We start from the raw sequence: 24,067 nt of genomic DNA on the forward strand, positions 1-24,067 counted from the left end.
GAAAGCTAGAATGATTTGAGATGATTTTGAAGCTAAATGAGTTAGGGTATTTATAGTTGGAGTTTAGAGACTAATCTTGTAAATACCCTAAAGTACATGAACTAAATGTGCAATTTTACCATCCTAATTTTTCAACAATTTCAGTACCAATTTTTTGCACCGAAAAACCACTGAAAGTTTTGGCCAAGTTGGCCACTTGCCATTGACTTCTCAACAGATATTAGTAGTATAAGTTCAACGTCGACCATGCAATCGGATCAATTCTCAGTTTGTGGAACTGAACAACTCGAATTTAAAAAGGATAGCTTACTTGATGAAGTTGTGGATGCCTTGTACGAAAAGAGGTTAGATATTCTTATTGGCTATAATAGTTTAATTATGTTTTGGATGAAAATTTTATGTATTCCAACAATTTCATTGTTTACTTTGGTTAGGGAAGAATTGTTTGGTTAGATGAAATTAGCTACATAGCCAAATTTTAGAGATTTCTCACAATTTTGAGAATTGTTATATTGTTGTTGAGATGGATTTTGCTCAATTGGTGTTTTTCACATGAAGGGGTTCTACACGAGAAGGCCTTGGCCTCAATTATTGAGGCTTTCAACAGCAACTTGCAGCGTCAGTTTGTGGAGAAAAAGTGAGCTGCTCGTTTTAAGTGTTTTTAAATATTGGTATTGATTTATTTTATTGCAAGAATTGCCCAATGTATTAGGATCATGGTTCTATGAGATTTCATGTAGTTACAATTAGCTAGCTAGAATTCATGAATTGGTTAAAACATTGGCACGCCAATAATTAGGAATTGCCCGTCCAGCTCAGTTGGTAGAGTGCAAGGCTCTTATAACCTTGTGGTCGTGAGGTCGAGTCCCACGGCGGGCAATTCATAATTCTGACTGTCGGAGGTCTTCCACGGAAGCTGCTCTCAACCTGGCGTTGGGGGCAGCCTACTACCTTACCTCCCCCTCACCCCCATTACATATGGGAATAGGGTCATCTAATTTTTTTTCTTATTTAGTGGGATTCAATTTTTAATCAGACTTCAGATTACATACATCGCATTAGATTGTTATTTGCTATTGCCGAGCAAGTTTGCAGTTGTGGTTGAAAATGTTTCTTATGATTTAAAATGTGGTTTGAGTACTTGAATCTACGTGCTTTTAATGGTCATGTACTCATATAATCTTTGGTTGTTGTTCAGATTTGCTACATTACTGTACCAGTGTCTGAATTCTATCAAAAAGGGGTCCAGCAAAGAGATATCTTTAGCTTCCCATGTTATTGGTTAGTTTTGAAAGCTTTTGCAAATTCTAATGCATACATGCATGGAAGAGTCCATAGGGCTCAAGTATTCAAGCTGATAAATTTCTTTCTGTAGGTTTGCTGGCTTTAACTGTTGGTCCGGGTGATAATGGACGGGAAATATTGGAGGAGTCAATCACTCCTATTTCACAGGCTTCTTAATCTGGTTCTGAATTTCTAAGATAGCTTCGGTATGCAAGAAGTTTAATTGAAATTTGTTCTACCTCTAGTATTTTGTTGGTACTACAATGCTTAACATGTTTCATATTACCTGGTTTCCTGTTATAGGTACTGGAGTGCTTGGCTATCATCACTTTTGTTGGGGGGATTGGTCCAGAGGAAACCGAAAAATCAATGCAAATTATGTGGCAATTGGTTCATCCTAAACTAGGCTCTAATGTAAGTATCCTGTTTTTCGTTGATTGAAAAATTCCAAAATTGTCTCGAGATTCACTGCTTCTATCTTGTCAAGATTCACTGAATCAGTTACTACTTCTATCTTGTCAATGTCAAAACATGATTATGTGTTTATGCTTTATTATTTGATGTATTTCAGAATTAATTGTTTCCGATTGACTTGTAGGTTGTTACTGTCAAACCCTCTGCTGTTGCAATAACAGCAACTGTATCTGCCTGGTCGTTTCTATTGACGACTATGGATGGATGGAGACTCAGTCCCAAACTTTGGCAAGAGTGAGGTGAGTGAACTCTATGGGTCATACATTGATCTTTTTTCATTTGAGTGTAGTCTTAAGCTCTCTTCATATATATCATGGTTATAAACCTACTCTCGGGTTTAAATATCAGAATAGCAGGGTAAAAAACCTTGTCAGACTTTGATGTTTCCCCGGTATAATGGGTCGAGACTGATCAATCTTTGGAAAAATATTTAGATCCATAGAATATTTGTACACTTTGCTAGATAAGGATGACCTATCTGTGCGCATTGCTGCTGGAGAAGCACTAGCTGTAATTTTTGAGATGGGAAGCTTAGAGAAGTTTTCTGCTGAAGTTAAAGGTTCAAATAATGGCTCAATAACTGAAGGAAATAAATCTAAAGAAGGATTCTTACACATACAAGGATTGAGGGGAAATATTCTTAATCAAGTCAGAGACCTCTCTGTGGAAGCTGGTGGTAAAGGTTCTGCCAAGAAAGATCTTAACAACCAGAGGAATTTGTTTAAGGATGTTTTGGAGTTCCTTGAGGTACTAATATTGTTGTCTTTCATGTTCGTGACTCGCAATTCTAGGACATCTTGTGTTAACTTTTTATCATCTTGGTGATCTTAGGATGGTTATTGTCCCGAGACATCAATGAAGATTGGTAGGGATTCATTGCAGACATCAACATGGTCTCAGTTGATTCAGGTTGCCTTTCTTCCTCTTCAAGTTCTTGGGTTTCTTACCTTGTTATGTGTAATGAATTCTTATGTTGGATAAAACTTGATGCTACAGTTGAACTTTCTGAGGCATTTTCTTGGTGGTGGTTTCACTAAACACATGCAGGTCAATCTTCTTTTAGTGAAATTGACGCTTTTTGGTGCAGTTTGCTCGTATTTTATTTGCTAGTTGGTTAAGCTTGACATGTTTTGTTTCACTTTTGCAGGTGGTTAATCTAATGATGCATCTCTCAAGTTATGTTTACATATATTACTCGGATCGTGTTATAAATTTATAGCTGCGGATATGTTCATTTTTTTGCCTATCTTAGGAAAACAAGACAATGGCAAGAACAGAGATATCTTAAGAAAACTGGGAAGAATCGTCTTGTGAGTTGTGCCGATAATGTGTCAACTTGTGCCCATAATGTGGTAACTTATGCAACCTACGGACAGAAAAAAAAAATACCGATGAAAAATAAATATGATCAGCTGCTGTGGTTAAATAGCAGTCATCATCTGAGGTTTTGACAATTCAGTTGACATTGTTTACGGGGAGCTCTAAAGTTCATACTTGACATTGTATATACAGAAAGATTGGTACCAAAGTTAGTACAGAAAGATGGGTATCAAACAATGTTTACTGTCTAAAATCTTATGTTAGCATCATTAGTTGATGTTGCGAAAATAGAAAGATAATCTCGTTTCAACACAATCAGACAACTACACACTTGGCATATATCTCATTTTGTTAACCTTACAGTTTGACTTAGAAAGGGAAGTCAGTCCTCTTCTTTGGTGCAATAAATACAGGTTAAAACATTAATTGATGGTTGGAGCTAAGGGAGAAAACAAGAACGGCCACCGTGGGCTTAAACCCATGACCATAAGGTTAAGAGCATTGCATTCTACTGACTGAGCCTGATGCCAAGTAGTCATGCATATGTATTTTCAATATGTTTAATTTAATCCGTTACTTAGAAAATTGATGTATTTTCACTATGTTTAATTTAATCCGTTACTTAGAAAATTGAAAAACACCCAATCAACTCAATTCCCATTATGCAGACGTAAACGTAAAATCTTAAACGTGGTTCAACACACATAACAAACCTACCATGTCATATCCAAGGTTTAGCTATAAGGGAAGATTTTTTATTCATCGTTTTATACATATGTATACTTAACAAAGAATTATCGACTAGATTTTTTATACATAGTTTTATACATACGTATACAATGATAATATCTTTGTTTCAACCTTTTGTTGAACATATAGACTTATCTTTATTGATAGTCTTCGATCATCTTCCTTAGTTTTATAAAGGAATATATTTTCAAAGAATGAGATATTCCTTGATTTCGTTATAGTGTTCTTGTGAATCTTGGGGTTTTTTGATTCATACACAAGATGTCGATATGTCTTGCTATACTTTGCATAGTCAATATAATCCACCGATTTGAGATTTCTTTCCCTTCGATAACGAGATCATTATCTATACAAGACACCCATACATTTTTAAGTAATTGTAGAAGGATTTTCTACATTTTCATAACTCATATAGTGTCTGGTCCTTTTTTTTTTTGGAGAACCTTATTTAAAAGGTAACTTGCTGGAAAAAAAATAACTTCCCGCCACATGTTATGTGATAACCCATAACTTCTTAGCATTGCGTTTAAGATTTAATTCTTCCGCTTTGCTACTTCATGATGGTGTCACTTTATGAATAATATCATGTTGTGCACATTATTTACCAATTAATGGTTCAATTTATTCACCATCATAAGCACTTCTTACCATGTTAATATTTTTTTATTAAATTGATTTTCAAGTTTGGGTTTATAGAGAGAATACATTTCTCTATAACATCATTTTTGCTCTTTGGCAAATACATATCAATACTTTCTTCTATTATCAATGAAGGTAATAAAATATTTATTCCTTTGTGTTTGTAAAAGTAGATCAAATAAACCTATTAAAATGGCAAGAATAAAATTCCCAAAGTAAATTTACTTTCAATATCTCACTTTACAAACATATAGAGTTTTTCAATAAATAAATTTAATGATTTATTTCTTTCTTATAAAATAGTCATACTTGATTTTCGATAAAATAATTTATTTCCTTTTTTTAAGTATAATCATTCTTAATTTATAAGAAAATAAATCCAACGATTTATTTTCTTTTACAAACCAGGAAATTCTTTTACAAAATAAGAAAATAAATTCAACGATTTATTTCCTTTTACAACTCAGAATCATGTAAAATTATCAGGAAATAAATTCAACAAGTTATTTCCTTTTTCAAAACAAGAAAATAAACCCAACGATTTATTTCCTTTTACAAAATAAGAAAATAAATCAAACTGTTTTTTTCCTTTTACAACCCAGAATCATTTAAGTTTCTCAAGAAAATAAATTCAACAATTTATTTTTTTTATAAAATAGGAAAATAAATCCAATGATTTATTTTCTTTTACAAACTAGAATAATTTAAGATTCTTAAAAAATAAATTCAATAATTTATTTACTTTTACAAAACAGGAAAATAAATCTAACAATTTATTTTGATTTATTTCCTTTTACAAAATAGGAAATTAAATCCAACGATTTATTTCTTTTTACAAAATAGAAAAATAAATTCTACGATTTATTTTCTTTTACATATTAGAATCATATAAGATTCTTAATAAAATAAATTTAAAACAATTTATTTTCTTTTACAAAATAGTAAAATAAATCCAATGATTTTTTTTACAAACTAGGAAAATAAATCCGACGATTTAATTCCTTTTAAAAGATAAAATCATTTAAGATTCTCAAGGAAATAAATTTATTTTTTTATTTTCCTTACAATGTTAGAATCAACACAAGATTCTAACGATTAAATAAATATAGTGATTTATTTCCTTTATATTATGTTAACCGACGAGATTAGTAACACTAAAACCCAAAACAAACATATCACAACAACTCTGTTATGTTTAACAAACAGAAATCAAAAGGAATTAATCCTTTAATTTTATCAACCCAATAATCACAAGGAACTAATTATTTGATTTTAATTTTTGCACCTCAATAATTAAAAGGAACTAATCATTTGATTATGTTTTTGGCAGCACAATAATTAAAATGAACTAATCCTTTGATTTTACTTTTGGCAATCCAATAATTAAAAGCCTTTGATTAAACTCTATATTCATTTGCATCTACAAAATTTCTCAAAAAGAAATTATTAGTACGATAATAAAATTTATAGTATTTTCAAAACACAATCAATCAATATCAAAGATATTTTTTTATTCATGTCATATTTAATATTCCATATTAATAAGCCAAAAATTATATGTTAATAATACTAAAACAATAATATCATGATTAACGCTCAAGTGCACTTTTATGAGTAAAATCTTACCATAATATATTTCCCAACGATATCATAATATAGAAAGAATCACATTCGTTATTTAATTGCTCTACATTTATAGGCAATAACCACATATGATTTTTTCCATAAATAAAGAATCACATTTATTCTTTTATTTGCAAAAAAGTAAATTATCATGCTTTAGTCACCATGCATTTGTGCATTTACACAAGCCGGTTCCTATGTGAGCTTGCAAAATAATTTGCAAAAAGTTCATGTACTATTGCGCATATCCAAATCAATCTCGTTTATTTTCAATTTTTATTATCAAACAGAAACAACGTTTCAAACTTAGTAACCAACGTCACTTTAACAACAAGTTCTATTAAATATATTTGTCCACTTTGAAATTAAGCAAACCCATTAAAATGGCAGGATAAATTCCGAAAATGAATTTATTTGCTTATCTCAATTTTTTTAAAAAGATTTCTGAATCGTTTCAGATTAATTTTTCCAGAAAGGTAGAAGATAAAATCTATCTTAATATTGTTAGAAGTATAACAATCCACACGATAAAACAAAAGGCAAATCTTATTTAAATAATTGATTCTCACAAGTCGTGATAACATTTAATTCCACGGCAGGATCTCGTCGCAAAATTCGTGTACATAAAACAATAATGAAACAAAATGAATAATAAAATGGAAAATTTGTTCTATTAAACAATCGAGAAGAATATAAAATAGAAATAAATACACAATTGGGATCGATACAATCGATTAGAAACAAGTTGAGGCCTGCAACTACGCAGTTTCCTTAAGATAAATTTTCGGCCACTCCATGGTGCTCGAGATCTTTAGTCGTTTGTCTCATAGGATACAACAACGAGATGATCACCACACATTAGCACAATTGTCGAGATCACGAACTATTCTTTGTCTTCGTCTATCACCAAAAAAACTAGAGGAGAAGAAAAACTTTTTGAATAGTTTTTGAGTTGTTTGAAATTGTGTTTAACCTGGTAGGTTTACAAGGTATTTATAGGGATTTTATATTGTGAACAATTGAAAATTTTTGACCTAATAAAGCATTAATGAGAATCAGACAACTAAACAATTTCCAAAATTATTTTTATTTAAAGAAACTATTTAATATTTATCCTTTTAGTTCTAAAACAAATTTGAAAAGATATGTTATATTTTAGCAAAACATTTCACGTTACCCTTACAAGGTGAACATTAAAACATATATGAACCAACAATTGGTTCCACACTTTTCCTCAACAACATTTGAATCAATTTCCCATTCAAAGGTGAAAAAATATCGAATTTTTTCAACAAACATTATACTGAAATGGGAAAACAAAAGAAAAATGTTAAAATTATATAAATTTTATTCAAAATAATAACTCTAATGGTGCATGTTAATGATTATGTTCGAATTTTTTCTTTAATCATTTAATGGATAGGTTGAAAATATTATATTTAAATATGTGAAAAGATCTTATATCTAAGCGATATGAAATTTAAAAATCTCATGATTAAACATATATATTTTGAACTATCAAAGATTTATTATAAATTTGATCAAAATTATGCTAATGCGACAGTTAAAAGATAATTTTTATACTAATATCTCGAGTATTTCAAAAGACAATAACTACTAAAGTTCAGGATTTAATTTGATCATATTGAGTACATATCTTTAATAATTAAAATTATCATGTTTGACCATAAATTTCTTAAATATCACATTGTTTAGATGTACGATTTCTCCTAATATTTAAACATAACTTTGTAAACATAAATTTATCAAATGATTGAAGATAATATTATTACATTGACATTGTCATCCTTTAATCTATCTAGTGTTTGAGTAATCTATTATTTTTAATACACACTATGTATGTTTATTCTTTTTAAATAAAATTTATATAATAATTTTTTTTATTTTTTTTTCATTTTATTTTAGCTCGATCAGCTTTTACAATTGTATTGCCACAATGTCAATTTATAAAATAATTTTAAAAGACAAATATCAGTTTTTAATCCATGTTTTCGCAAATGTCTTAATTATTAAAATAATAATAATTTAAATACTAAATTTGCAATTTTTTAATTGAAAAAAATCGACAAACATTTGGGTAGGGGCGTAAACAAGTCGAGTCGAGCTCGAAAACTTTAAAATGGTGCTCGATTCGACTCGACTCGAAAACTCGCGAGTTTAAAATTTTCAAGTTCGATTCAAACTCGAAATCCTGAACTGAAGCTCGTGAGCAGCTCGAAATGAAAAAAAAATCTTAAACTTAACTCGATTAAAGCCTTAAACTCAAACTTGAACCTAAACCTTAAATACATGAAAATCTTACTGTATTTTTAAAAAAATAATAAATAAATTTTAATATTATTAATAATTTATTTTAAAGAAAATAAAATCTTAATATACTATATTTTCGAGCTGCTTACGAACTTTTCAAGTCGAATATCAAGTAACTCGTTTCGACTCGTTAAAAATTTGAATCAAATTCAAATCGAATTAATTCGATCTAAATATTTATAAAACCTTAATCAAATCAATATCAAATAACTTACTATCTGTCTATCTCATTTACTGCCCTAATATGGGAGAGTCTAGGAAACTCGAGGAACTACTATAGTCAAACAGAGATGAACTCACACCTCTAAAAAAAAAAAACAATCACGTGTCTGATCCATATTCCACGTGATTTATCCCTACCCTCGCCTCGTGTCCCACTCGGCGCGTGACGTCGACATCCCCAAAAAGCCGTCTACAAACTGCCACGTCATAGGTTGCGCGATCACCAGATCCCCAATTCCAAGTTTATACCTTTCTCAATTTATTTCTTATATAATTAGGGTTCTTCAATTTTTTCTACGCCGAGTTCTTTTCCTTGGTTTTATAGTCCAAAACATTTTCCACTCCGTATATCAATTTAATGGCTGTATCGTTCTTCGATTCATTTTTGTTGTCATCTTTGTTGCTCTGTTTGGATTCTTGTTCGGTTTTTCGTTTTGTCGATCGTTGTTTAATTTCAAAGCTATCTCATTCTCAGATTTTTAGTAGACCTTGTAGTTTCTGACATATTACAACCGACGGCGAAGAAGTAATCACCAATATGGGTAAACGTAAGAATTTTTGTTCCAAAATTCTTTCTTTGCGTAATTTTTGCTAATTAATTTGATTAACCTATTGTTTTTATAGTTTATAGGTTATAATCTTTCCAAATTGCTATTGATATTAGGTTATCAATTGCTTGGTCAAAGTTGCGTTTGTACAATTTTCCATCATTTGTTTTGGGGTGTGTTTGGCGTTGATTTTATTTATTTTTTGTTTAGGGGGTTTTAGCTGAATAAAATGAATATATGTTTTTTGCAGGTAAAACTCAGCGTAAGAATACGATGATGTTAGATAGTGATGATGATAGTAGTAGTATAAGTTCATCGTCGACCATGCAATCGGATCAATTCTCGGTTTCTGGAACTGAAGAACTCGAATTTAAAAAGAATAGTTTACTTGATGAAGCTGTGGATGCCTTGTACGAAAAGAGGTTAGATATTCTTGTTGGCTATAATAGTTTAATTATGTTTTGGATGAAAATTTTATGTATTCCAACAATTTCATTGTTTACTTTGGTTAGGGAAGAATTGTTTGGTTAGATGAAATTAGCTACTTAGCCAAATTTTAGAGATTTCTCACAATTTTGAGAATTGTTATGTTGTTGAGATGGATTTTGCTCAATTGGTGTTTTTCACATGAAGGGGGTTCTACACGAGAGAAGGCCTTGGCCTCGATTATTGAGGCTTTCAACAGCGACTTGCAGCATCAGTTTGTGGAGAAAAAGTGCGCTTCTCTTTTTAAGTGTTTTTAAAACCTTGGTTTTGATTTATTTTATTGCAAGAATTGCCCAATGTATTAGGAACATGGTTCTATGAGATTTCATGTAGTTGGGATTAGCTGGCTAGAATTCATGAATTGGTTAAAACATTGGCACGCCAATAGTTAGGAATATCTCTCATTTGGTGGGATTCATTTGTTAAGCAGACTTCAGATTACATACATCGCATTAGATTGTTATTTTCTATTGCCGAGCAAGTTTGCAGTTGTGGTTGAAAATGTTTCTTATGATTTAAAATGTGGTTTGAGTACTTGAATCTACGTGCTTTTAATGGTCATGTACTCGTGTAATCTTTGGCTGTTGTTCAGATTTGCTACATTACTGCACCAGTGTCTGAATTCTATCAAAAAGGGGTCCAGCAAAGAGATATCTTTAGCTTCCCATGTTATTGGTTAGTTTTAAAAGCTTTTGCAAATTCTAATGCATACATGAATGGAAGAGACCACAAGGCTTAAGTATTCAAGCTGATAAATTTCTTTTTGTAGGTTTGCTGGCTTTAACTGTTGGTCCGGGTGATAATGCACGGGAAATATTGGAGGAGTCGATCACTCCTATTTCACAGGCTTCTAAATCTGGTTCTGAATCTTCTAAGATAGCTTCGGTATGCAAGAAGTTTAATTGAAATTTGTTCTACCTCTAGTATTTTGTTGGTACTACAATGCTTAACATGTTTCATATTACCTGGTTTCATGTTATAGTTACTGGAGTGCTTGGCTGTCATCACTTTTGTTGGGGGGGTTGGTCCAGAGGAAACCGAAAAATCAATGCAAATTATGTGGCAATCAGTTCATCCTAAACTAGGCTCTAATGTAGGTATCCTGTTTTTCATTGATTGAAAAAATCCAAAAGTGTCTTGAGATTCACTGCTTCTATCTTGTCAAGATTCACTGAATCAGTTACTACTTCTATCTTGTCAATGTCAAAACATGATTATGTGTTTATGCTTCATTATTTGATGTATTTCAGAATTAATTGTTTCCGATTGACTTGTAGGTTGTTACTGTCAAACCCTCTGCTGTTGCAATAACAGCAACTGTATCTGCCTGGTCGTTTCTATTGACGACTATGGATGGATGGAGACTCAGTCCCAAACTTTGGCAAGAGTGAGTGAACACTATGGATCATACATTGGTCTTTTTTTATTTGGGTGTAGTCTTAAACTCTCTTCATATATATCATGGTTATAAACCTACTCTCGGGTCTAAATATCAGAATTGTAGGTTAAAAAACCTTGTCAGACTTGTATGTTTCCCCGGTATAATGTGCCGAGACTGATCAATCTTTGGAAAAATATGCAGATCCATAGCATATTTGTCCACTTTGCTAGATAAGGATGACCGATCTGTGCGCATTGCTGCTGGAGAAGCACTGGCTGTAATTTTTGAGATGGGAAGCTTAGAGAAGTTTTCTGCTGAAGTTAAAGGTTCAAATAATGGCTCAATAACTGAAGGAAATAAATCTAAAGAAGGATTCTTACACATACAAGGATTGAGGGGAAATATTCTTAATCAAGTCAGAGACCTCTCTGTGGAAGCTGGTGGTAAAGGTTCTGCCAAGAAAGATCTTAACAACCAGAGGAATTTTTTTAAGGATGTTTTGGAGTTCCTTGAGGTACTAATATTGTTGTCTTTCATGTTCGTGACTCGCAATTCTAGGACATCTTGTGTTAACTTTTTATCATCTTGGTGATCTTAGGATGGTTATTGTCCCGAGACATCAATGAAGATTGGTAGGGATTCATTGCAGACATCAACATGGTCTCAGTTGATTCAGGTTGCCTTTCTTCCTCTTCAAGTTATTGGGTTTCTTACCTTAGTTATGTGTCATGAATTCTTATGTTGGATAAAACTTGATGCTACAGCTGAACTTTCTGAGGCACTTTCTTGGTGGTGGTTTCACTAAACACATGCAGGTCAATCTTCTTTTAGTGAAATTGACGCTTTTTGGTGCAGTTTGCTCGTATTTTATTTGCTGGTTGGTTAAGCTTGACATGTTTTGTTTCACTTTTGCAGGAAAACGAGTTCCTTCAAGATGTTTTTGGATTTACTCCAAAAAGGAGGAATCTTCTAGGCAGTGAACATATATCCAATGGTCAAAAGGTTGGCTAGCTCGACCAGAATCTTACTTAACCGTGTGAAGTGGTTAAGTGTTTCGTCTTTCTGTCTTTTCGATGATATTTTGATTATAGGTGTAAGATTTAGGTCTATAATTCATTAGGCATCACTGAGGCATGAACTGCTATAATAGTTTTACAGAAAATAATCTGTTTATTATCATGGTCTATATTCTAGGTCGATGTATGTGTCTAGACAAAGATTCGAAATTGATACAGATTTATTGGGATTGTGCGTTGCAGAGAATGTTGAAATCACCAAATTCAGTCATCAACAAAGCAAGAACCCAAATCTTGAACAAGCAGCGGATGCAATCCAAGGTAGGTTGTTTCGGTGTCTTTCATGAGACATAGATATAGTGTTCCATAACAAATAGTAAAATTGCCTGGTTAATGATTTTTTTCTCTTATGATCTATCCAGGATAGAAACTTAGGGCACTTTGCTGTAAATGTTGGTGAAGAAGATGCATGACAGAAATTGAAGACACTATCGATGACACTGATTTATTGAAATTCAAAACTGATAATGTAGGAACTATTTTGGTTAAATTTTTTATTTTATACTATATATGGTAACATTTTTTTTATTTTATACTATATATGGTAACATTGTTGATCGAGTTTGTACGAGGCATCAATGAGAAATTTGGATTGGAGTTGAATAAGCAGTCAATCCTACACGATCACTTCTGTAATGATCTCGTGTTATAAATTTATAGCTGCGGATATGTTCATTTTTTGGTCAATCTTAGGAAAACAGGACAATGGCAAGAACAGAGATATTTTAAGAAAACTGGGAAGAATCGTCGTGAGTTGTGCCGATAATGTGTTAACTTGTGCCATTAATGAGATAACTTATGAAACCTACTGACAAAAAAACAAAACAAAACAAAACCGATGAAAAATCAATATGATCAGCTGTTGTGGTTAAATAGCAGTAGTCGTCTACCTTAATGGATTGGGGATAACAAGAATCATGATAGATGGGGGATCGGCAGTTAATCTCCTACCTTGAGGTTTTGACAATTCAGTTGACATTGTATACGGGAAGCTCTAAAGTTCATACTTGACATTGTATATACAGAAAGATGGGTATCAAACAATGTTTACTGTCTAAAATCTTATATTAGCATCATTAGCTGATGTTGCGAAAATAGAAAGATAATCTCGTTTCAACACAATCAGATAACTACACACTTGGCGTATATCTCATTTGTTAACCTTACAGTATGACTTAGAAAGGGAAGTCAGTCCTCTTCTTTGATGCAATACATACAAGTTAAAACATTAATGGATGGTTGGAGCTAAGGGAGAAAACAAGAACGGCCACTGTGGGCTTAAACCTATGACCACAAGGTTAAGAGCCTTGCACTCTACTGACGAGTCTGATGCCAAGTAGGCATGCATATGTATTTTCACTATGTTTAATTTAATCCGTTACTTAGAAAATTGATGTATTTTCACTATGTTTAATTTAATCTGTTACTTAGAAAATTGAAAAATACCCAACCAACTCAATTCCCATTATGCAGAAGTAAACGCAAAATCTTAAACATGGTTCAACACACACAACAAAACCTACCATGTCATATCCAAGGTTTAGCTATAAGGGAAGATGTGCATCAAAAGTTAAGTCCAACCATCTTCATGTGAAAAAACAAAACCAACCAAATACAAATAAAATTAAAAACATCGTTTTATACATACGTACACATAACAAAGAATTATCGACTAGATTTATCAAGAGTTAAAACCAAACACACACACATATATATGTATATATTTTAGGTTAATATTAATATTAGTATTATTATGAAGTTATTAAATATATACGAATAATGATAAGTACAATATATATATATATATATATATATATATATAATTATATATATATATATATATATTAACTAAAATAAAATACTAACTTTCATTAATTTTATTTAATGATCCACTTTACAAAGTCCAAGCTACATTTTTTTTTATACAAAGGATCCAGCTACTGATTAGAGGCCCAAAATGAAGAGGCTCATTTAAATGTAATTCGTCACTGTTTATTAATCCACATCCTAATTTAATTCGGGAACCAACCAAACCCTAGCTAGGTTCATATTTCAGTCACCGCCATTGCCTCTGCCAAGCCTTCTCAGCTCCCTTGCTCCACATCAGTGTATCTGCCAAGCCTTCTAGAAAGATCCCAACAGGTCCCTCCCTCAACCAACTTTCAATTGAGCAAATCCAGTGGACCCTATCAGCATCTCAACATAACATATTGAACGAAAACAAAAGGAATGAGAACAAATAATTTTTTGGTTTTTTATGAATTTTCGATTGTAATAGGGTAATATATAAATCCAGCAGAAACTCTGTAAAAAGGGATCTTTTCCATTTTTTTCAAAACAAGGGAGCATTGTAAACAGATGGGGTTCTCTAATAATAAAAAAAGAAATGGTTTTTAAGGTATTTTTTTACTTTTTTTCTTATTTCGATAGTATCTGTGTGTGCATGTGTAGGATTCGAAGTAAAAAAATAAAAAAAGGAAGGAGAGGAGTCATTACCTTAGTCTTGCCGAGGACGTTTTTCATGTAGTCGGTCATCATAGTAGAGGGTTGAGGACCGGGAGTGGAACGGTTGAGGGCCCTTTGACTGTTTAAAAGATTGCATGTTGGTCTTATGGCTAGACTTGGGATTAAAGGACAAAAGGTAGGTTAGGTTCTGTCTAGATTAGGTTTTGGTTCGATCGACCACCGTAGGTGGTGGCTGAGGCATGAGGATTGCTAATTTACGGCCATGGATGGTGATGGTGACTTCTAGGGTTTTAGGTTTAAGCAAATTAGAGAGATTTAAAAGTTAAGCCGAAGCGTTTAAGGGTCATTTGGGTCAGCCTAGGTTCTTCCTTGGTCAGATGTCATGGTGGTGAGAGCGGAGGTGGCCACCGATGTAAGGTGGCTAGTGAGATTGTAAAGCCTTTACTTGAGGTGGTCGTGAAGTTGAGGGTGAGAAGGGGTTGAAAGAAAACACAAAAAATTTTGAGGAACGAAACGAAATGTCACGGCCATAGGAGGAGAGAGTCGGTGGCCGGAGGTAATGACGACAGGGTTTGTTTTAGAAAGAAGTGAAAGTTTTAAGGATTTATTGAGATTTAGATTTAAAAATAGGAATAATATGGATTTGTGTATCTGTTTGAAATTAAAAGGTGTTTTAAAATGAAGAACATGGTTGAAGTTCTTAGAAATAGTTGGAGTTTGATCTAAAAGACAACAATATTATAGTGCTTTTCTTGTTTTTTCGGATTGAGTATATTTTCTAAGAAAAAGGGTTGAAGAGGCATAAAAATAAGGGTTTTAATCTTTTTTTCTTGGGTTTGTTCTTTGAATAGGTGTTGTTGAAAAAGAAAAGATAGAGAAGAAAGGGGGAGAATGACGTAAGAAAAGAAAATGGGGGAAGGAGGAGGGGGAGAGATGATTTTCACGCGTAGGGATGGCAACGGGGAGGTTTCGAGCCGGGTATTGGTCCCCCCGTTCCCATCCCCATTTAAAAAACTCATACCTGTCCCCGCTTAAAAATCGCAGGGATTTAAACGGTGATCCCCATTGGGTAATCGAGGAAAACCGAGAGAAAATGGGTATCCCCGTTGAGCATAAACGGTTATTTAAACGGGTATCGGGTCGGGTATATATATTTAAATTAAATATATAAATATTATATATATATTTTTAATTTAAATTAAATTTATTAATATTATATATATATATATATAATAATTATTTTTAATATTTATCGGGCCGAGTATCGGGTAATCGGGGCGGGGATTACCAAACCCGTCCCCGTTTAAAACATTCAATTTTTTCCATCCCGTCCCCGTCCCCGTTTATCATCCCAAACCTGACTCGTTTAATTCGGTTTTCAGTTTTTCCCGGCGGGTTCATTTTTTTTTCCATCCTATTCACGCGTGAACCATAGGGTATTTTGAATTTCATAAAATTGTTGGTCTAATTAGGGTACGGGTGATTAGAGAATCACATATTAGTAGAGCTAGCACTCTATTTTCTTTCTTTCAAATTGGTAATTGCATGTATATTAAATGTTTCTTCGAGTTTTCTATCAACGAAATTTAGTCATGATTTCAATTCCATGTGCTTTTAATAATGTTTATGGCTTGTTTGTGATTTTGGTGCCTACATATCCATCTCAATCTCTATCCTCTGTTGTGTTTGCTAAATAGGCCCTTAATTAATTCTTGGTTGGCCTAAATATTATTATTTTTTATTCATTTGTTTAATTATTGATATAATTCCTATAATATTTTATTGTAGAAAAACTTTTGAAGGAAAGTATTCATGGCTAATATTTGGGAAACTTGCATTGGGATTTATCATATGGTATGATTTTAAAATTTATTTGTATTAAATGTAGTTCGTTTGATTTCAAAGTATTTATTAATGTTTTTTTCTTTATAGATGGTTCCTCGTTTTGGAACCATTGTAAGAATTATGTTATTGATTCTTGAATTCTGTTGTTTTGTGTTTGATTTGTTCTCCGTATCAACAAAAATTCCTTCAATCACTAGTACTATCTTAACAGTTGTTGTGTTTAGTTAGTGTGTTCAAGAGTTCAAACTAAAGAAATGGGAAGACACATCCAGTGAAGACTTGATGCAATTACTTTTATCTTTTTGTAGCCTTGTGGTTATTTTTGCCAAATGATTTTTGATTTCCTTATACCATTTAAATACATCCCTCCAAAAACTACAACCCCTTTTCTTTCTAGCATAATTTTTTGGATGTTACACCATATTAATCTACCTAAGCATATCCAATGCCATGATCGAATTTATTGCCTAGCTAGTCTACCTCAAACATTGGTGTTTGACCCAAAAAAACTAATTTTCATTCAACTTTATGAATGTGGTTGTCAACATCAATTTGAAAGTTATGGATTTGAAGACCAGACACCACATGTTCACGCTATTAATGTTTACATTGCTATTCAAGCATTGAAAGAAGACAATCACCCACAACCTAGGACTCAAAGGAGCTCCAAATCAACAATATGTTTTAGTTTTTATTGCAGACATCAACACAGTCTTAGTTGATTTAGGTTGCCCTTATTCATCTTCCAATTATTTGGTTTCTTACATTAGTTATGTGCTATGAAACATCCAACCCCTAGCTTCGGTTCATATTTCAGTCGTCGCCAATGCCTCTGTAAAGCCTCCTCAGCTCCCTTACTCCACATCAGCTTATCTGCCAAGCCTTCTAAAAAGATCACAGTGGGTCTCTCCCTCAACCAACTTCCAATTGAGCAAATCCAATAGACCCCATTAGCATCTCAACATAACAGATTGTACGAAAACAAAAAGAATAAGAAAAAATGATTTTTTTGGTTTTTTATTAATATTTTATTGTAATAATATAATATATAAATCAGGCAGAAACTCTGTAAAAAAAGGATATTTTCCATTTTTTTTGAAACAATAGAGCATTGTAAATAGAGAGGGGTTTATCCATTTTTTTAGAAAACAACAATCAATACAAAAAAGGAAAAGAATTTCAAGGTATTTTTTTATCTTTTTTTTATTTCAGTCATATCTATGTGTGCATGTCTAAGATTTGAAGTAAAAAAATAAAAAGGAAAGGAGATGAGTTATTACCTTAGCCTCGCCAAGGACGTTTGAGTTCCACGTAATCGGCCATCGGAGTGGAGGGTTGAGGCTCGGGAGTGGAACGATTGAGGGCCTTTGGCTGTTTGGGCGATTAAAGGAAAAATGATATTATGTTCTGTCTAGGTTGGGTTTTGGTTCAATTGGCCACCGTAGGAAGTGACTAAGGTGAGAGGATTGCTAATTTATGGGCAATACATGGTGGTGGTGAGTTTCAAGGTTTGTGTCTAAGAAAAATAGAGAGACATAGAAGTTAAGCCAAAGCATTTTTGGGTCATTTGGTCAACCTAGGTTCTTTTCTGGTCATATGCGATGGTTGTGAGAACGAAGGTGCCATCGTACATTGGTAGCCAGTGAGATTCTAAAGCCTTTATTGGAGACGACTGTGGAGTTGAGGGTAATAAGGGTTGAGAGAAATTTTTTTTAAGGAATGAAACGTCACGACCACTAGAGGAGAGAGCCGGTGACCGAAGGTAATGACGGTAGGGCTTGTTTTAGAAAAAAAAATGAGTTTTTGAGGATTTCTTGAGTTTCAGATTTTAAAAATAGTAATAAGATGGATTTGGGTATTTGTTTGAAATCAAAAGGTGTTTTGAAATAAAGAATATAGTTGAATTTCTTAGAAATAGATGCAGTTTATCTTAAAAGCTAACAATTTTGTAGTTATTTTCTTGTTTTTCTGTATTGAATATATTTTCTAAGAAAATCTCATAAAATTGTTGGTTTAATTAGGGTGCATGTGGTTAGAGAATCACGTATTCGTGTAGCTAGTACTCTTTTTTTTTTTTCTTCTAGTTTGGCCATTACATGTTTATTAAATGTTTGCTGAAATTTTCTATCAATGCTATTTAGTCCTGATTTCAATTCCATGTTCTTTAAATAATGTTTATGGCTTATTTGTAATTTTGGTGCCTGCATATCCATCTCAATCTTTTTCCGCTATTGTGTTTGCTAAATAGGCCCTTGATTAATTTTTGGTTTGGCCTAAATATTATTATTTTTTAATTTATTTGTTTTATTATTGATATAATTCCTATAATATTTTATTATAGGAAAACTGTTGAATGAGAGCATTCATGGCTAATATTTGTGAAACTTGCATCGAGGTTTATCATATGGTATGGTTTTAATATTTATTTGTGTTAAGCTTGTTTGATTTCAAATTATTTATTAATCTTTTTTTTAAATTTTTTTCTTTATATATGGTTTTTCATTTTGGAACCATTGTAAGAATCATGTTATCTATTCTTGAATTATGTTGTTTTGTGCTTAATTTGTTCTCTATATCAACAAAAATTTCTTTGACCGCCGGTACTATCTTAACAACTGTCGTGTTTAGTCAGTGTGTTCAAGAGTTCAAACTAAAGAAATGGGAAGGCACATCCAGTAAGACCTCATGCAATTACTTTTATCTCTTTGTTTTCTTGTGTTTGTTTTTTCCAAATGATTTTTTATTTCCTTATACTATTTAAATTCATCCCTCTACAAACTACAAACCCTTTTCTTTCTAGCATAATTTTGTGAATGTTGCACCTTATTAATCTACATACGCATATCCAATGCCAATGTCGAATTTATCACCTAGCTAGTCTACCTCAAACAATGGTGTTTGACCCAGAAAAACTAATTTCATTCAACTTTGTGAATTTGGTTGTCAACATCAATTTGAATGTTATAGATTTGAAGACTAGACACCACATGTTCATGCTATTAATGTTGACGTTGCTATTCAAGCATTGAAAGAAGACAATCACCCATAACCCAGGACTCAAAAGAGCTCCAAATCAACAATATGTTTTAGTTTTTATTGCAGACATCAACATGGTCTCAGTTGATTTAGGTTTCCCTTCTTCGTCTTCTAATTCTTTGGTTTCTTACATTAGTTATGTGCTATGAAACATCCAAACCCTAGCTTGGGTTCATATTTCAGTCATCGCTAGTGCCTTTACAAAAGCCTCCTTAGCTCCATTGCTCTACATCAATGTATATGCCAAGCCTTCTAAAAGGATCCCATCAGGTCCATCTCTCAAACAACTTCCAATTAAGAAAGTCCAATATACCCCATCAGCAGCTCAACATAATAGATTGCACGAAAACAAAAAGAATGAGAGAAAAATGGTTTTTTGTTTTTTATGAATATTTTTTATTGTAATGGGGTAATATATAAATCAAGGAGAAACTCTGTAAAAATAGATCATTTCTATAACACTCTAAACCTGATTGGGCCTAAAGTGCCACACTGGGCTATCGAGGTAACCCCTGATCCTAAAAACCTGTTCATTTTCTTTTGAAATGTACTGATTGGTATCATAATAAAACATGAACAATTGTTATAAAAACATTTTACAAAACCGGAGCTCTGAGACACATGCTTTAAATCAAAGTAATACATCTTGAAGTTTACAACTCAAGTACATAAGTAAGGTTCTATGAATACACATGCCCATTAAGGCTATAGAACAGTAATATGTCAGAGATACTAGAATTCCTGCAGTGACGGTGCTCCACGAACTACTCAAGATATGGACCTGCCAAACGAAAAACTTTTCGTTAAACTAAAGCATGCTAGAGACATAATATTAAGCATAAAGTACAAGCATGATTCCAATAAGTGTTACCCACATAATGTCCTCCAGTTCTATCCCTTGAATCTACGTCTCATGCTTCCCTTACTCTTCGTTAAGGGCCCCGCCATGAGTATACAAGTACTAAGTCTCTAACCTCATTATCGTCCTATAATGCATCACCGTACCAAAAAAATGATGGTACTCGGTATTACAAAGACGCTGGTACTATCACTCAACAATAATTAAACATCATGGTATAGGTCGGGATCACATAGCATCACGGAACTCACACCTCTTTTTTCTTAATAGAGGTACTTGGGTAGACCTGGGTCACACAATATCAACATTTCTCAAGTATCTCAGACGAGGTCTAGGTCACATAGCATCGGTACCCCCAATACCTTACTAGGTCTGGGTCACACAACATCGATACCTTACCTCGCTAGTCTACTCCTCTTGAATACTCGAAACGTGTCTAGGTATGTAATATCCCAAAATCCGGATAGTGACTAAAATAAGAATTTTGAAAGTTTTGTGCTCAATTTTGAAATAAGTTAAAGTTCTGGGATTTAAGTAAAGAATTTTGATAATGGATTAAATAACATAGATGGATAATTGAAGGGGAAATTTAGTCTTTTCAGCTTAAAAGATATTTTTTCCCTTTAAATAAGAGTTATACACGTGAGTTTTGGGAGATTTATGGAAGCCTTCTTCTTGCTCTCTTCTTCTTCTTCCCGTAGCTCGAGCTTAAAGGTAAGTTTGATTTGTAGTTGTTAATCTCTTGAATTTATAAGTTGGTTTTGAATCTTCGGGGGTTATATAAGCGTAAGGAAAGCTTATATAAGCTTAAAACATCAAGAAGAGAGAATTAGAAATGAATTTATATTAAGAGTTTAAAAATGAACTCTTGATATATAATGGTTTTTGAAATTCTAATGATGAATTTGACTTGTCCTCAACTTAATTAAGAGATATGAAGTAATGGAATTGAATTTAGAACAAGTAGAAAATTTAGTATGATTCTTGAATTTCATATGAAAGATAGAATTTTGAGTTTAAAGAAGTGATTATGGAGTAGAAATGAGTTTAAGTATATATATGAAAGTTAGGAATATAGAAGTAGGTGAAAGATAAAGAGTTGAGCTGAAAAGAGAGTGAATTTCGTGCTTAAAATAGAATTTCTGGGTTATGTGCATCGATGCATCTTCAATGTGTATCGATGCACTCTCAAATAAATGAACATTGAATGCAATTAGTGCATCGATGCATCCCCTTAAGAATAAAACATCGAAGGTGATTTGTGTACCGATGCACAGGTAGTGCATCGATGCACACGTTAAGGAATGCATCGATACACTGTAGAGTGCATCGATGCATACCTTTATTAAAAGATAAAAATAGTTTTCTTTTAGCCTAAGAATTGATAGTTTAGAATATATTAATTAGTATCCTGATATGTATCAATATATTACTATGTAGATTCAGAGCTTAAACGAGTTCTGGAATCATTGACAAGTAAGATCGATCCAGGGGAAAGATAAGAGATTGGTATTGACTAGTGAGGCCAGGTGAGTGCATACTAGTGATATATAGTGTTGAATGTAAATAAGACTTGCGATGAGTCTATTGTCTAGAGTAATATGCATGAAGTCATGAACATGATTATGTGTTTGTCATAATTATATGTGTTATATGTGATTATATGTATTATATTAATTGTATGTATGCATGACTAAAGATATTGATATGATTTGTATATGATATGTGATTTGTGTAAAACACTATTATGTAGTAATGGAAGAACATGAAATAAGTTCTATGATAAAGACATAAAGAATGAAATGAACATGTGACATAAGCTACAAAATGAATCATTGATATATATATATATATATATATATATATATATATATATATATATATATATATATATATATATATATATATATATATATATATATATATATATATATATATATATGTGAACATAAGACAACCAAGTATAAGTCATATTATATGGTATAAGTGATTACACGAGAAAGGTTAAGAGACTCTATGAGGATAATATAAATTTGAGGGTATAAACATAAGTAATGATACATAAGTTATTAGGGAAGATTTATATACTTAAAGGAAACTACAGGTTATGAGTTATAAAGTGAAGAATTACAAAACTTTATGAAAGAGTATTATAGAAGTCATAGAAATTGAAGTAAATAAATAGATAAAACTAGTATATAGATGATGTATGTGAATGAAAGGGGAAGTGAGATAAGATAAGTAGAAACTAGGTATAGGATAGAATGAGACTATTTGAACTTGTAGTATAAATTTTATAAAGGATGACTTAGGAAAACTCAATATATGATACAATTATAGAGCATTACTATACAAATTATATTAAAGAGTATATACGAGTATATGAGTAAGTTTATAGGTTAATGATAGGACATATAAGATTATATAAATGTATGATAATATGGAAAGTGAACTAAGTTTAATGATGTTGAACCCTATGAGTAAAAGTTATGTGATTATAAGTAACATGATTACATGATCACAAGATATGATATGTGGCATGAGATATATGAAAGAGAAAGTATATGTCATATGAAATATTATATGACTATGTGATTATATGAAAAAGAATACAATTATATGTGATAAGCTCTGTGATATGTAAATCCTATGAAAATGTTCTACGCGTAAGTGAACCATGTGTCGATATGTATATGTGATATGTGATTTATATGACAATGAGCTATGTGAAAGAACTATGAGACTATGCGTATAGGTGAATGTATGATAACATAAATATTAATGCCCATGTTGTGTGACATGAGAGCTAGAGGTATAGTTGTCATGCCAAGAGTCAAGGGTCTACGCGGTCTTTCGAGACATATATGTATTCTTTGGAACATGTGTGAGGTCTTTTGAGACACATACTTGATCCTTGGCATATGTATATGATTCGTAAGTAATTTTCTACGTGGTCCTTAGGGACAACCTTATATAGAACTTCGGTGCATTTCTACGCGGTACTACGGTGCAATTCTACATGGCACTTCGGTGCACTTATACGAGCTGTGGTGACAGCATTAGTGCACAACCTCTATAGACTCACATATCTATAGTTCTCACATATGTACATGGGCTAATAAAGAAATAATTGTGAAAACAATGTATGTAATATATGTATATGATGTGCGATATGAATTCTATGACATGATATATGTGTGATATACATGAAATACATGAATATATGTTGATGTATAAGTGAATAAGTATAAATGACTTATATGATGATATAAGAATTTGTTATAAGATATAGAATATGAACGTAAGTGATCATATGAACAAGAAATAAGAGATATGAAGTATAATAGTATAAGAGTATAATAAAAATATAAATGATAGCATGTATGTGCACAAGTATGTAATTGTTATATGGAAAAAGTATATGAGTTGTATGATTTGATAGTATAAAACAATCATGCATGATTAGTGGTTATGAATTTCATTAGATGTGTTTTTTTATGCCTCACTAAGTCGTCGACTTAGCGTGTGAACGTTTCACACGCAAGTTACAGAAAGTGAATATAGAAGCTGAGAGGAGCAAGACAGGTCAGCATCTTTCTTACAAAGTTCAGATCAGAAAAGAAATGTTCAATATGTATTTTATTCTTTTATATGTAGTTGACATGTCATATAAATGATTTGAATTGTATATGCTCTGATAAGTGTGAAAACTTTTATTTTGAAATAA

The 24,067-nt window shown here is 32.2% G+C and overlaps 1 protein-coding gene and 1 pseudogene across 2 annotated transcripts; both read left to right on the plus strand.

The window, feature by feature from the left end:
- The first annotated feature begins 246 nt into the window (after positions 1–246).
- Positions 247–2,977, plus strand: LOC120191120 (annotated as a pseudogene).
- A 5,942-nt stretch (positions 2,978–8,919) lies between these two features.
- LOC120191195 (interferon-related developmental regulator 1-like) lies at positions 8,920–12,687 on the plus strand. 2 transcript variants are annotated; one of them, XM_039194164.1, is made up of 13 exons: positions 8,920–9,191; positions 9,442–9,613; positions 9,826–9,906; positions 10,270–10,352; positions 10,447–10,562; positions 10,660–10,770; positions 10,955–11,064; positions 11,260–11,572; positions 11,657–11,734; positions 11,823–11,873; positions 11,974–12,060; positions 12,318–12,395; positions 12,497–12,687. In XM_039194164.1, the coding sequence occupies exons 1-13, from the start codon at positions 9,182–9,184 to the stop codon at positions 12,545–12,547; spliced, it is 1,341 nt and encodes a 446-aa protein (XP_039050095.1). In that variant the 5' UTR covers positions 8,920–9,181; the 3' UTR covers positions 12,548–12,687. The 2 variants fall into 2 exon arrangements, with proteins under 2 accessions (XP_039050095.1, XP_039050096.1); XM_039194165.1 differs by lacking the exon at positions 9,826–9,906 and having other exon boundaries at positions 12,497–12,684.
- Positions 12,688–24,067: the final 11,380 nt, after the last annotated feature.

This window comes from Hibiscus syriacus, unplaced genomic scaffold, assembly GCF_006381635.1.
Source record: "Hibiscus syriacus cultivar Baekdansim isolate YM2019G1 unplaced genomic scaffold, ASM638163v2 tig00116965_pilon, whole genome shotgun sequence".
In the NCBI taxonomy this organism is placed as follows: Eukaryota; Viridiplantae; Streptophyta; class Magnoliopsida; order Malvales; family Malvaceae; genus Hibiscus; species Hibiscus syriacus.

Excerpts from the sequence above, each read along its gene's own strand:
- LOC120191195 (XM_039194164.1), top strand. Across the intron at positions 9,614-9,825 it reads GATGCCTTGTACGAAAAGAG|GGGTTCTACACGAGAGAAGG; the intron begins GTTAGATATTCT and ends TTCACATGAAGG. Across the intron at positions 9,907-10,269 it reads CATCAGTTTGTGGAGAAAAA|ATTTGCTACATTACTGCACC; the intron begins GTGCGCTTCTCT and ends GCTGTTGTTCAG.